Source organism: Vulpes vulpes, chromosome 7 (genome assembly GCF_048418805.1).
Source record: "Vulpes vulpes isolate BD-2025 chromosome 7, VulVul3, whole genome shotgun sequence".
NCBI classification, from domain to species: Eukaryota; Metazoa; Chordata; class Mammalia; order Carnivora; family Canidae; genus Vulpes; species Vulpes vulpes.
Genome location: NC_132786.1, coordinates 88,329,202 through 88,342,771, shown reverse-complemented (window position 1 = coordinate 88,342,771; position 13,570 = coordinate 88,329,202). Strand labels below are relative to the sequence as shown.

The 13,570-nt window shown below is 41.3% G+C and overlaps 2 protein-coding genes across 13 annotated transcripts in view; one reads left to right on the top strand and one right to left on the bottom strand.

Annotated features, from left to right (window-relative positions):
- UMAD1 (UBAP1-MVB12-associated (UMA) domain containing 1) overlaps positions 1–5,894 on the bottom strand; it is a 254,545-nt gene extending 248,651 nt beyond the window's left edge. For 3 of the 10 annotated variants that reach the window (XM_072764397.1, XM_026003822.2, XM_026003824.2), the window contains exon 1: positions 5,472–5,894. In XM_072764397.1, the coding sequence (XP_072620498.1) occupies positions 5,472–5,894 (423 nt within the window). Of the gene's footprint in view, positions 1–5,044; positions 5,069–5,471 lie in introns of those variants that run through there. The other 7 variants (XM_026003823.2, XM_026003825.2, XM_026003826.2 and 4 more) reach the window with 5 other exon arrangements.
- RPA3 (replication protein A3) lies at positions 5,805–9,677 on the top strand. 3 transcript variants are annotated; one of them, XM_072764403.1, is made up of 5 exons: positions 5,805–5,946; positions 6,233–6,417; positions 7,372–7,446; positions 8,427–8,535; positions 9,273–9,677. In XM_072764403.1, the coding sequence occupies exons 2-5, from the start codon at positions 6,307–6,309 to the stop codon at positions 9,353–9,355; spliced, it is 378 nt and encodes a 125-aa protein (XP_072620504.1). In that variant the 5' UTR covers positions 5,805–5,946; positions 6,233–6,306; the 3' UTR covers positions 9,356–9,677. The 3 variants fall into 3 exon arrangements, with proteins under 3 accessions (XP_072620504.1, XP_025859612.1, XP_072620505.1); XM_072764404.1 differs by having other exon boundaries at positions 5,826–5,946; positions 6,125–6,417; XM_026003827.2 differs by lacking the exon at positions 6,233–6,417 and having other exon boundaries at positions 5,813–5,946.
- Positions 9,678–13,570: the final 3,893 nt, after the last annotated feature.

The following is a 13,570-nucleotide window of genomic DNA, read 5'->3' as shown; positions in this document are numbered from 1 at the left end:
GACAGAGACACAGGCAGAGGGAGAAGCAGACTCCATGCAGGGAGCCTGATATGGGACTCCATCCTGGGTCTCCAGGATTATACCCTGGGCTGAAGGCAGTGCTAAACCACTAAGCCACCCAGGCTGTCCCCCAGAATGTTTTAAACATGAATTCTAACAGTCAATGAACAGATAATTCCAGCTTCACAAAAAATCCTGGAGAATACAGGAAACTCCACAACTCATTTCATGAGGCCATGTATATCCTTGTATATCCTTGTATACCCTTACTAATACAAAGACTATACAAGAAAGAAAAATTACTCACTCATGTATATGGATACAAAAATCCTGAACAAAACAATAGCAAGCCAAATCCAGAAATACATAATAAATGAAAATATAACCAACTTGTGTTTCTTCTGGGAATGCAAGAGTGGGTTAATACTGGAAAATATATTCATTTCAATCATCTCAATTATGGAAAAAAAAATAGCTCTGATCAAACATCCACAGCCACTCAATTAAAACTCTTATCAAAGCAGGAATAGAAGGGAAAGTCTTTAACCTAATAGTAGAACTTCAAGTTGTGGGAACTTTCAGAAAGGCTCCTTACAGGGAGATGTGTCCCTTTTGCCTGCCCACTTCACTGCCTGGAAAGGAGACAAGATGGCTGGTGCTCAGCACCTCTCCTGGCCTATGAAGTGAGCTTAAGGATGGAGCCAGATATTGAGAATCATAGATGAGAAAGACAAAAGGAACCTGGGTCCCTGATATCTTAGAGGCATTACCACACAGCTGTATGCTGAGTTGCATGCCTCTGGACTTTTTTAACATGTGAAACTAAGACTTTGAGTATTTAAGATATTTTAACTTATACAGTCAAGCACCATCTTACCTGAAACACTACTTCTATGCAAATGGTACTGGAAGCTCTAAACTGGGTAAAGGCAAAATAATAATAATAAAATATGCAAGAGTGGTTAAGAAATAAATCTATAATTATTCACATATGACTAGAAAACCCAAAAGAATCCTACAGTATATTACTAGAAATAAAAATTTAGCAGGATGGCCAGAAAGAAGTCAAATGCACTTCTGTATACCTGCAACAATCAGTTAAAATCTTTACCTTTATATATATATATATATATATATATATATACATATATACTTTTTATATTAGCAACAACAGCAAGGTAGCTAGGAGTAAATCTAATCTAAAAGTCAAAAATTTTGCATAGAAAATTATGAAATTTTTTGGAAGGATGTTAATTAGGTCAAGAAGAGTAAGAGTGGTTGTTAAGATGTTACTTCTGAAATCAATCCAAAGATTTGATGCAACTATGATCAAATCTCAACATGGTTTTTCATTGACCTCAATAAGCTAAATTTATAGACAGTCACAGAGAGGCAAGAATAACAAAGTCACTCCTGAAGAACACAGCAAGACAAAAAATTTGCCCCCCAGACATCAAAAATGATCATAAGACTACAGTACTGAAGAGAGTGGTCCTGGTGCAGGGACAAATAGACCGATGGAACAGAACTGGAGCCGAGGAGCACACACACAGAGATGAAAACTTAGGTGATGCCAAAGGTTGGTTGCAAATGGTGATGTAATCAATAAATAATGCTGGGACAACGGAAATGAAAAAAACAAAAGAAATTGGATACCTACCTGACAACATGCATAAAAATGCAATTCTAAATGATGGAGTATTTTTTAAAAAGGAAAGGCAAAACTACAGTTTTAAATATATAATGTCGGGATGCCTGGGTGGCTCAGTGGTTGGGCGTCTGCCTTTGGCTCAGGTTGTGATCCCGAGGTCCCGGGATCGAGTCCGACATCGAGCTTCCGGCAGGGAGCCTGCTTCTCCCTCTCTGCCTATGTCTCTGCCTCTTTCTCTCTGTGTCTCTCATCAATAAATAAAATATTTAAAGAATAGTAATAAATAAATATATATAATGTATTTAATATGAAAACATTCCTAATTTTTTAAAGATTTTATTTATTTATTCATGAGAATGACACAGAGAAAGAGGCAGAGACACAAGCAGAGGGAGAAGCAGGCTCCATGCAGGGAGCCTGATGTGGGACTTGATCCTGGGACTCCAGGATCACGGCCTGAGCCGAAGGCAGGCATTTAACCGCTGAGCCACCCAGGAGTTCCTATTCTTAGATTTTTTTAATGGACTTTTTCAACTATATTAAACAAAAGGGAAAAGCATTTTAACTATATTAAAAGAACTCTTTCCAATGAAAGAAAGGAAAAAAGAAAAAGACCCCAATAACAACAAAATGACAAACACAACTAGCCATTAAATATTTGAAAAGTTCAATTTTTTTTTAAAGATTTTATTTCTTTATTCATGAGACACATAGAAAGAGAGGCAGAGACACAGGCAGAGGGAAAAGTAGGCTCCCTGCCAGGAGCCCAATGTGGGACTTGATCCCAGGGCTCTAGGATCATGACCTGAGCCCAAGCCAGATGGTCAACCACTGAGCCACCCAGGTGCCCCTGTTCAATCTTTTAGTAATCAGGGAAAGCAAATTAAGACGACAATATGAAACCACTTTACATCCATCGGATCAGGGGTAAAAAAAACTTTTAAGAGTTGCCAAAAATATGGATCAACTGAAATTCTCCTATACTTCTGATAAAAGAATACATTGGTACAACTATTTCTAGCACAGTACAGTTGACCTTGAACAACGGTGGTTGGTATATGCATCCCATCCACCCCTACGGTTGAAAATCCACATATAATTCTGGACTCTCCCCAAAACCTAACTACTAATAATCTATTAAAAGGAAGCCTTACCAGAAGCCATAAACAATTGATTAATGTATACTTTGTATGTTATACATATTATATGCTGTATTCTTACAATATGTAAGCCAGAAAAAAAGAAAATATTAAGAAAATCATGAGAAAATATATCTACAGTACTGTACTATATTTATTGAAGAAATATGCATAGAAGTAGACCCAGGCAGTTCAAACCTGTTGTTTAAAGGTTAACTGTATTTGATTTTACTAGTATAGCTGAAGATGCACACACTATCTTCCAGCAATTCTACTAATATACCTTTGCACAACTGCTCCAACTAATAGGTACAAGAACATTCACAGCAACAGAAAAGAACTGTAAACAAGCAAAATGTCAGCCAATAACAGAGCAAAATAGCTGAATGAAAAGAATGAACTCTACCCACATATGCCAACATGGATTAATCTCAAAACAAACAAAAGAAACAAGTCAGAGGATATATATGGTATGATTCCATTTATATAAAGGTCAAACCCAGCAAAATGAAACGTACCATTTAAGAATACAGAGATGTGTGATAAAACTATATAGAAAAGCCTAGGGTGCTTAACAAAAAAGTCAAGATAGTGTTTATTTGTGGTTCCTCTAGAGGAGGATTTAACTGAAGAAGTGCAAACTACTAACTGGCTAAGTTACATTTCTTTTTTTTTTAAGATTTTATTTGTTTATGCATGAGAGACATAGAGAGAGAGAGAAAGAGACACAGGCAGAGGGAGACGCAGGCTCCAGTCCATGCAGGGAGCCTGACATGGGACTCGAATCCGGGACTCCAGGATCGCGCCCCGGGCTGAAGGCGTCGCTAAACCGCTGAGCCACTAGGGCTGCCCGTAAGTTACGTTTCTTAAGATGAATGAGGGATCCATGTGAGTTCATCTAATTTCTCTGGAAAGGATACATAATAGCTATATATACTCGTCTATGTGCATTATGTATTGCATAATACATTTTAAATCACTCATGGGCAGCCCCAGTGGCTCAGCGGTTTAGCGCCGCCTTCAGCCCGGGGCGCGATCCTGGAGTCCTGGATTCGAGTTCCATGTCCGCCCTCCTGCATGGAGCCTGCTTCTCTCTCTGCCTGTGTCTCTGCCCCTCTCCACCCGCCCTCCTCTGTCTCCATGAATAAATAAATATTTAAAAAATACAAAAAAATACTAAAAAAATATCCAAAAAAATGATGTTTAAAATTATCTTCTAAGTCTTCATCTTTGTTTTTTTTTTTAATTTTAAGAAAAGGCCACTGGTATGTAAAAGTGATGTTTTAAGTATAATAAAATAATGACATTAGCATCTGACAGGTTAAGGGCTGCTATTAAAGATATTCATGGGTACCCTCTATCTATGGTATATAATGAACATCAATTTGTTTTCCAAAGCAACTCCGAAGTGCAAAAGACGTCAAGGCTTTGCTCAAAAAAATGCAGACTCGATTGATTTGTACAAAATACAACCATTCTTGCAATACAACAAACAACATGCACCGTACTAACGGAATCCTTTAAATCTGTTTTAGTGACCATGGAATTAAAAGACAAACATATTCAGCTAAATAAACACTGAGGGAGCCTATCCTTTAATTAAGGTGCTTAGATCTCTATCTTAAATTGCAGCATGAAGTCTCAAAAAGAATCGTCTTTGCTTAAAGCAACTATGAGACAAAATTGGGAGAATCCTGGGAGACTCCGTCTAGTACCTAAATTTGAATAGTGACAACCTGGAGGTTTTAGGAAAATCCACACTCATTTTCCAAACGAAAAGTTGTTGGTTTCCCCCCCATTTTTTAATGAGCGTTCATTCTAGAAAATTCCTGGCAAGGCGGTACCAATCCCAGCAAAAAAGTCCCCAAACCTACAAAACAAAAACAAAAACATGAACCAGCGACAGATTCAAGAATCCCCCTCCTCCCGCAGGTCCCTGAAACAGGTGATCTTCCCTGCCTCCAAGTCCTGGGGCGCGAGGAGCAACGGGGGGAACATCCCCGGGAAGTTAGGACGGGTCCGTGAACCACATGGGCAAAAACTTCGCAGGGATTTTGCAAAAACGATCATGCTGTCTAACCCCTTTGTTTTTTTGATAGGGAAATCATATCTCAAGGAGGAGCTCACCGGTCCAGGACCTAACAATTCTTTAAATTCGTCTCCTCTCCCAGCTCGGTGATCCCCCCCCCCCCGCGCCCCCAACCACAACCCGTTCCCAAAAGCTAGTTTGTTGCTAACACGGAGGAGGTCTCACGTCCTTAGGGCGGCCAGGCTGTCAGGGCTAGAAAGGGTCCTAGAAATAATCAGGTCAACCCTTCTGCTAACAGGTGAGGGACAGAAGGGCAAGTGACGCAGCTTGAGCCGTTAAGTCACAGACTCTGCGGGTGAGCGGCAGGAGCCCGACAGAGGCAGTGAAGGGTCACCGGCGACCCCGCCTGCCGTCCCCAGGAGGGGCCGGTGTCAAAACACACCCGACCCCTCGACTGCAGCACGAACCCCGCGCTCCCCACGCAGATCCGGGACGCGGGGAGGGAGGCGGGGAACCGCGAAGAGCCGGTGCGCAGCACCGAGAAAGCCGCGGCAGGGCAGGACCCGAGTCCCGCCTCTCTCTTCCGCATCCGCCGACGGAGGGGGAGAGAGGGAAACAGCGCGGTTGCGGCGCCTCCCGCGAGAAGAGCTACCTGAGGCTCGCGCCGCAGTCCCCCGCCGCCGCCGCACAGGAGCCCAACACCCTGCTTCCGGGATCTCGCCGGGCGGCAGCCGCCTGCCCGCCCCGTCCAAGCCCCGCCTCCGCGGCCCAGTCCGCCGAGGTCCCGGGCAACTTCCGGGACGCCGCGCGTCACTAGGCAGCCGATCCCCACTTCCGGAAGCGGCCCTCCCTGCCGGGGCCGCTCCGGGGGCTGCGCGATCGCGATCGCAATTCCCGCGCCTTTGATTGGTGGAGGGAGAGTGCCGGCCTCCGCCGATTGGCGCCGGCGTCCCGCGCCCCCCGGTCGCCGCAGGGCGCGCCGCTTCGGTCGTCGGTTTCCTGCCGGCCGCGGGGCTCGCGCCGCAGCCATGGTGGACGTCATGGAGTTGCCCAAGTCGCGCATCAATGCCAGCATGCTAGCTCAGTTCATCGACAAGCCGGTCTGCTTCGTGGGGAGGCTGGAAAAGGTGCGCGCCGTCGCTGCCCTGGGCTCCGTGCTTTGCACCGGGGGGACGAGGGGGGCCGCGTGGCCGCGGGGCGGCAGCCTGGGGTGGGAAGGGAGGGTGAAGGAGGACGGGCTGTGGAGCATCGCTGCGCTCCTAGGGGCTTCGTTTTACGCAAGGGGACTTTTTGCGCTCTTTTCAGGCACTGCAGCCCCATTTTGGCGCCAGTTTTATGGCGCGGCGTCGTGACGTTTCCGAAAGCGCTGGGTCCTAAGTCCTGGCGCCCTCCGCTCTGGCCTCTATTTTGTAGATAACGGGAAGAAAACTAGAGACCTGACTCTACGTGTCTTACTTTAGCCAGACGTTTCAGCTGCTCTGTTCGTCATGCAGTTCCGTCTTCTCTCAAACTTCGTTTTCTCGTTCAAGTCACTTCGCCATGAACTTTCTTCGATCGCCCCTTCCAGACCCCACAGCAGTCTGTTTTCTTCTGCCGGTGTTAGAGTGCAGCACCTTCACCCCACTGATGACGGGCAGGCCCAAAGCTTGGGAATCCGTGAACCGAGAAAGCTTGGGAGGGGGTGGCGGAGGGGGGGGGGTCTAGGGTAAACTCTTAGCAGCTCATTCCAGCCTTGATCCTGAAATAGGTGTTGCTCGACCCCACAGGTAGGGGAAACTGGGTAGGAGTAGTGTATGGTTAACTGCTTAAGGCCACAGCCTCAAACCAGATCTCACCACACTCTTTACATCTGTAGTAGAACCCAAGTCTTCTGACAACCAGTTCTCTTTACTTCATCATGCTTAATTTTTTTTTTTTTTTAAGTAATCTCTACCCTCAAGGTAGAGCTCAAACTCACCACCCTGAGGTTAAGAGTGCCAGGCTCTAGGACCTAACCAAGCAGGAACCACCCCCACCCCACCCCACCCCACCCCACCCCCCCCACCCCCGCAGGTGTAAGTTTTAAAACACACCCTGTGGTGTAATATATACTATTTAACTCAGGAGTACTGGAAGATCCCACCGTTAGGATGGATCCCCTTTAATTTGTTGTTAGCACAGGGTTGCCAGATTTATTTATTTATTTATTCATTCATTCATTCATTCATTCATTCATGAGAGACACACAGAAAGAGCCAGAGACACAGGCAGAAGGAGAAGTAGCTCCCTGTGAGAAGCCTGCTGGGGGACTCCATCCTAGGACCCTAGGATCAGGACCTGAGCCAAAGGCAGAGGCTCAACCACTGAGCCATCCAGGGGCCCCAGGTTTTGTTCAAAAACAGTTGATTTAAAAAAAAAAAAAAAAAACACGTTGATTTGTGTGCATTGACTAAATATGTTTGGGTCAATTTGCTTATCTTCTGTCAAACTTTTAATATTTTTATTTTAATGAGATTTTTAAAGTTTGTTTTGTTTATGTGGTTGGTTTTTTTAATACTGTGTTTCTCTTTTAGATTCATCCCACTGGAAAAATGTTTATTCTTTCAGATGGAGAAGGAAAAAATGGAACCATTGAGTTGATGGAGCCCGTATGTTTAAGTATTAATTCTATGTATCTTGTAGTTTATTCTGTATTTTGCTGATGTTTCTGATTCTTGGAGTAGATGGATAAAAGGACCAGCTTATAAAAACTTCTCTGCTCTAAAATTAAACTTAGCTCCTCTTCTTACATTATGTATCCCTTTACATTTCTAACCAGTAATTCTTTGGGCTCCATGATTTTTTAATACATCCCTTAACTGGGTGATAATTCCTATTCCTATGAAAGACCACAAAATCACATTAAAAGAATCTTTTGTGGGATCCCTGGGTGGCTCAGTGGTTTGGCGCCTGCCTTCGGCCCCAGGGGCATGATCCTGGAGACCTGGGATCGAGTCCCACATTGGGCTCCCTGCATGGAGCCTGCTTCTCCCTCTGCCTGTGTCTCTGCCTCTCTCTCTCTCTGTGTCTCTAATGAATAAATAAATAAAATCTTTAAAAAAAAATATTTTGTTTAAATCGTTTTATCCTTCCTCAAGAATTTTACATTTTTAAAATTGTATTTTCTATTTTTGTTTACATGAACCTTCAGTTATCACTTGTTCTAAGATTTTACATTTATTGTACTCAAAAAAAAATTTTTTTTATGAAGACAAATCCATGTGCTACTTGATTAACATATACAGAATACAGAGATAGAAAATAGAAGTTTCCTTTCAATGGGTTTTTTTAAACAAACTATTCCTTGTAGAAATGGTGGACATTCTCACTATCTTTAAGTGATTTTGTCTTCAACTAAACACTTAACTGGATCTTTGGACCTGAAACTACTGCTAAAGGTAATAGGACTGGACATGCTGACATTAAGTAGTCAAACATTTTTAACAACTTACGGTTCAGTTTTTGCATTGATAAATTTTAAGATGTTTTTGTTACATGAAATGAAAAATTAGTAAATTGTAACCATTTTCCCAGTTATCAACCAAAAATGTGACAACACCAAGTTGACGATTTGTTCTTTGTGTGTTAGCTTGATGAAGAAATCTCTGGAATCGTGGAAGTAGTTGGAAGAGTAACGGCCAAGGCAACCATTATGTGTGCATCATATGTCCAGTTTAAAGAAGATAACCATCCTTTCGGTAAATAAAGCACTCTAGTATTTAGTAGTTTCATGTAATTAGAAGGAAAACAATTTTATTTTTAGCTTGAGATGTCTTGGTCTTGAGTCTCGGTCCTACCATCTTTCAAGTTCTTTTTTTTTTTTTTTTTTTTTCTATTTATTCATGAGACACAGGGAGAGAGAGAGGTAAAGACACAGGCACAGGGAGAAGCAGGCTCCATGCAGGAAGCCCGATGTGGGACTTGATCCCAGGTCTCCAGGACCACACCCTGGGCTGAAGGCAGCGCTAAACCGCTGAGCCACCTGGGCTGTCCCCATCTTTCAATTTCTGTGGAATCTTCTGAACCCAGAGGAAAATGGGAGAACATTTTTGCCCACTTTTAAGTAATGCTTGTATATGTAGGAAATTCAGTAAAGATTACTTTGTGGGAAGGGAGACTCAAAACATATTGCAAACAAAAATTTAATGGTTTTTTGTTTGTTTTAACATATGTATCAAAAGCATCAAATAATGCAAAACACCTAAAGCCAGGCAAGAGCTGCCTGGAGAATGCATATCAAAATGAATAGTTGCCTATACCCCATGTCTTTTATTTTTTAGAGCCACAGATAAATATTTGATCCTTGTCTGTTTTAGAAGATAGATTGTGATAATAAGTTGATCTCTAAAAGGCAAAGAAAAGAAAAATAGGTAGAAATCTTTTATAAAATAAATGTTACATCTTTGCTAAATGTTTGCTAAAATGTTTTTTTCAGATCTTGGCCTTTACAATGAAGCTGTGAAAATTACCCATGAGTTTCCTCAGTTTTTTCCTTTGGGGGTTGTGCAATATGATTGATCTTGATGAGCACATTGAAGACTGTCATAGTAAACCCCTGATATTTGAGGGAGATTTCTGTGATTTTTAATATTTAACTTGTTCTCTTTTTTATTTCATTTCCCTAACCTTATGAAATACTGCAATATCCCACTTTTGATGAAACCTGTCTGTATATTGAAACTTAAGTCCTCCTAAAGAATCCCGTCTCCACCCGGGATCGAATCCCACGTCAGGCTCCCGGTGCATGGAGCCTGCTTCTCCCTCTGCCTGTGTCTCTGCCTCTCTCTCTCTCTGTGTGTGTGACTATCATAAATAAATAAAAATTAAAAAAAAAAAAAAAGAATCCCGTCTCCAGTAATATGGTCAGATCAGATGCAAGAACAAAGCAGTTGCCTTGAATTTAGTTTTCTGTTTTACTAATAAAAGCTGAAATGGTACATACTGTTGATAATTTCATTCTTATTCTTTCAGTCATGTAGTCATGTATTCAAACACAGACTTGGAATTTCATAGCTGTAAGGTCAAAACTTAGACCTACCAAATGAAACCCCAGGCTGACTGTAAAGAATTTCCTTGCTACTTCATAAACTACATTATGTGAATTACTTCCTTGACACTCTAAAAAAAAAAAAAAGAATTAAAAGAGGAAACAGAATTCTACATCTTTTCTAATTTGTGAGTATCAATATTAGAATCCTCCAGAGAATCAGAACCAAAAGAACCATAAATACCATAAGAGTGTGTGTGTATGAGAAGATTTGTTACAGGAATTGGCTTACATGGTTGTGGAAGCCAAGGAGTCCCCAGCATCACTCATCTGTAAGCTGGAGAACCAGGAAAACTGGTGGGGTAATACAGTTAGAGTTCCAAGGTCTAAGAATCAGGGGAGCTGATATAACTTGCAGACCCAGACCTGAAGACTGGGAGGCCACTGGTGTAAATCCTAGAGTCTGAGGGCCCAATAACCAGGAGCTCCAATATCTGAGGACTGAAGGAGTGGACATCCCAGATCTGGACGAGAGCAAATTCATTCTTCCCCCACCTTTTTGTTCTATTTGGGCTTTCAACATACTGGATGATACCCACCTATTTGGTAAAGGCCTACTGATTTCAGACACTAATTTCTTCAGGAAATACCCTCCCAGACACAACTCAGAAATAATGTTTTACTGGCTATTTGGACTTCCCTTAGCTCAGTTAAGTTGATATATTAACCATCACAGTACCTCTTTCTCAGCATTTTAAAACTGAATTTACTAATGCCAAATAAGGGATATCTGATCATTAAAACAGTTGATGAAATCATTTGATTTTTCTTTTCTTCCTTTCAACTGTCAATATGAAATTCCTGTTTTCTTGTACTTCATACCACAAAGTAACATTAGGAGTGAGCAGGTAGGGATGTGGCAAGTGTAGGATAGAGAGTAAAGCAGAATAACGTGACTCATTTGGCCAGTCGAGTTTTATGGTTTGACTCATTCTCTTCACTGAGAAAATAATTTTTTTTAAGATTTTATTTATTTGTTTGGTAAACCAAAAATAGGAGGAGTGGTAGGCAGAGGGAGAGAGAAAAGCAGACTCCCTGCTGAGCAGGGAGCCTGACATGGGGCTGGATCCCAGGACCTTGGGATCATGACCTGAGCCGAAGGTGGACACTTAACCCAGTACGCCACCCAGGTGCCCTGGATAAACAAATTCTAAATCCATTTAGATTGTAAATTATACCAAAAATATTTAACAGACACCTGGCTGGTTCGTTTGGTAGAGCATGTGACAATCTTGGAGTTCTAAATTCAAGTCCCACGTTGGGTATACAAAATTTGAAATTGATAATATCTTCAATTTCAACTTTATCCCAAAATATTCTACAAATTACTTAAGGAATCTTGCCATTAGCCACTTATAGTAAAACATAGGAAGTGAAAACCATTACAGTTGAAATTTAGGTTTAGGAAGGACATCAACCAGTCTCAAAAACAGTGTTGTCTTGAATGCCAGAGAGAGTTGTGTCCTAAGTTGTGTTAACCTCTGACAATTCTGTTAAAATGTACTACTTTCAGATGCCTGATGGCTCATCGGTTGAGTATCTGCCTTGGGCTCAGGGTGTGACCCCGAGGTCCGGCATCGAGTCCCACATTGGACTCCTTGCAGGGAGCCTGCTTCTCCCTCTTCCTGTGTCTCTGCCTCTCTCTGTGTGTCCCTCATGAATAAATAAATCTTTAAAATAAATAAGGTTTCCTACTTAAAACCTTCCCTTGAACTACTATGCTTAGTAAATTGGACTAAATGAATAGGATATCTTGCTTTCCATTAAGTGAATCCTTTCTATTTATGGTGCCATATCTCCAGTCCTGACCTCACTTCTGAGTTGCTCAACATCTGCACCTAGATATCCCACCAGCACTTTAGCTTCAATGAGTGTAGTTTGAATGTGTGCAGCCTTCTGTGTGTTCTTTGTAAATAATTTTGTCAAGATACAATTCACATATGATTCACCTATTTCAACTATACAATTCAGTGGCTTTTAGGTATATTCACAGAGTTGTACACCAACACTATAATCAATTTTAGAACATATCACCCCAAAAAGAAACCCTGTACCTTTTTCCTATCATGCCCAATCCCTCCGCCACCACAACCACCCACTAGCCCAAAGAAACCACTGATCTACTTTCTGTCTATAGATTTACCTATTCTGGACATTTCAAAGAAATGGAATTCTATGTGATATTTTGTGACTCTTCCTTCACTTAGCATGTTTTCAAGGTTCATTATTATATCTATTATACGCTTCATCCCTATTTATGGCCAACTATTTCATTGTATGAATATACCACTTTTTATCCTTTTATCATTTGAAAATTCAAGTGGTTTCCACCATTTGGATATAATGAATAATGCTATTTGAGCATGTATGTATAAGTTTATGTGTGTACATATTTTTTATTTTTCTTAGATATATACCTATTAGTGGAACTGCTGCACTAAATGGTAAATATGCTTAAATTTTTTGAGGAACTGCCAAACATTTCCTAAGTGGCTGTACCATTTTACATTCCTAGCAGCAGTGTTTAAGGATTCTAAATTCTCCATATCCTCACCAACACTTAATATAATCTAACTTTTTGATTATGCCATTCCACTGAATATGAAGTGGTATCTCATTATGGTTTTGGTCTGTTTCCTTTAAAGCTACTGTAAGCCACCCCATTGCCCATAAAAGCTTGGGTATCTCCAGTCCTCTCCACCGCCACTGCCACTGCAAGTTCAGACAGTTGTTATCTCTCACTTGAACTGTTATCAGCACTAACTGTAACTGGCCTTCCAGTTTCCAGCCTCTCTGGGTTTCCCAGCTAATACAGTTGCATTTAACATCAGTTCTAACCATCGTACTATAAAGTTCATAAACCAAAGAAGTTTGGAAAGGGAATAACTTCCTGAGAAGCTTACAGTGGGGAAACCTAATCAATGCTATCTTAATGAAGTGATCAAGGTTAACATCAGCATTTAACATTTAATTATATTAATATATTTATATACGGGGGACTGCTGTATGTATATATACTACTGTATGAATATATGTATGTATATATGTATAAATAACGCTAATCAACTTTAGAACATATGTACTTATATAAACAATGTTATATCTTTATAATATATAAACAATAAATTTATCTGAAAATGTAAAAGGTTATGAGCAAGTTAAGTTTGATAAGAGGTATAAAGAAAGGAATATAACATAAAGTAACTAACTCTGCTTGCCTATTAGGGAAGCTTAGAGAATGTTTTCCTTTCCAGACATTCTAGGCAAAGCAAAGAGTAAGTTCAATGGCACCCAGATCTTAAAGGGCCTAGTGTGTTCCAGGAACAGCAGATCGGTGCTGGATGAGTGTAATTTCAAGGGGACAGTAAGATTTGGTCTGAGGTGAGATATGGTCAGATTGTGAAGCGTAACCACTAATTGGAAATGTGGACCTTGGGGATCCCTGGGTGGCTCAGCGGTTTAGCGCCTGCCTTAGGCCCAGGGCGTGATCCTGATGCTCCGGGATTGAGTCCCACATCGGGCTCCCTGCATGGAACCTACTTCTCCCTCTGCCTATGTCTCTGCCTCTCTCTCTCTGTGTCTCTCATTAATAAATAAAATCTTTAAAAAAAAAAAAAAAAAAGGAAATGTAGACCTCATGTAGTCAGCGGGGAACCTATAGAGGTTGTTCATTTAAAAAAATTATA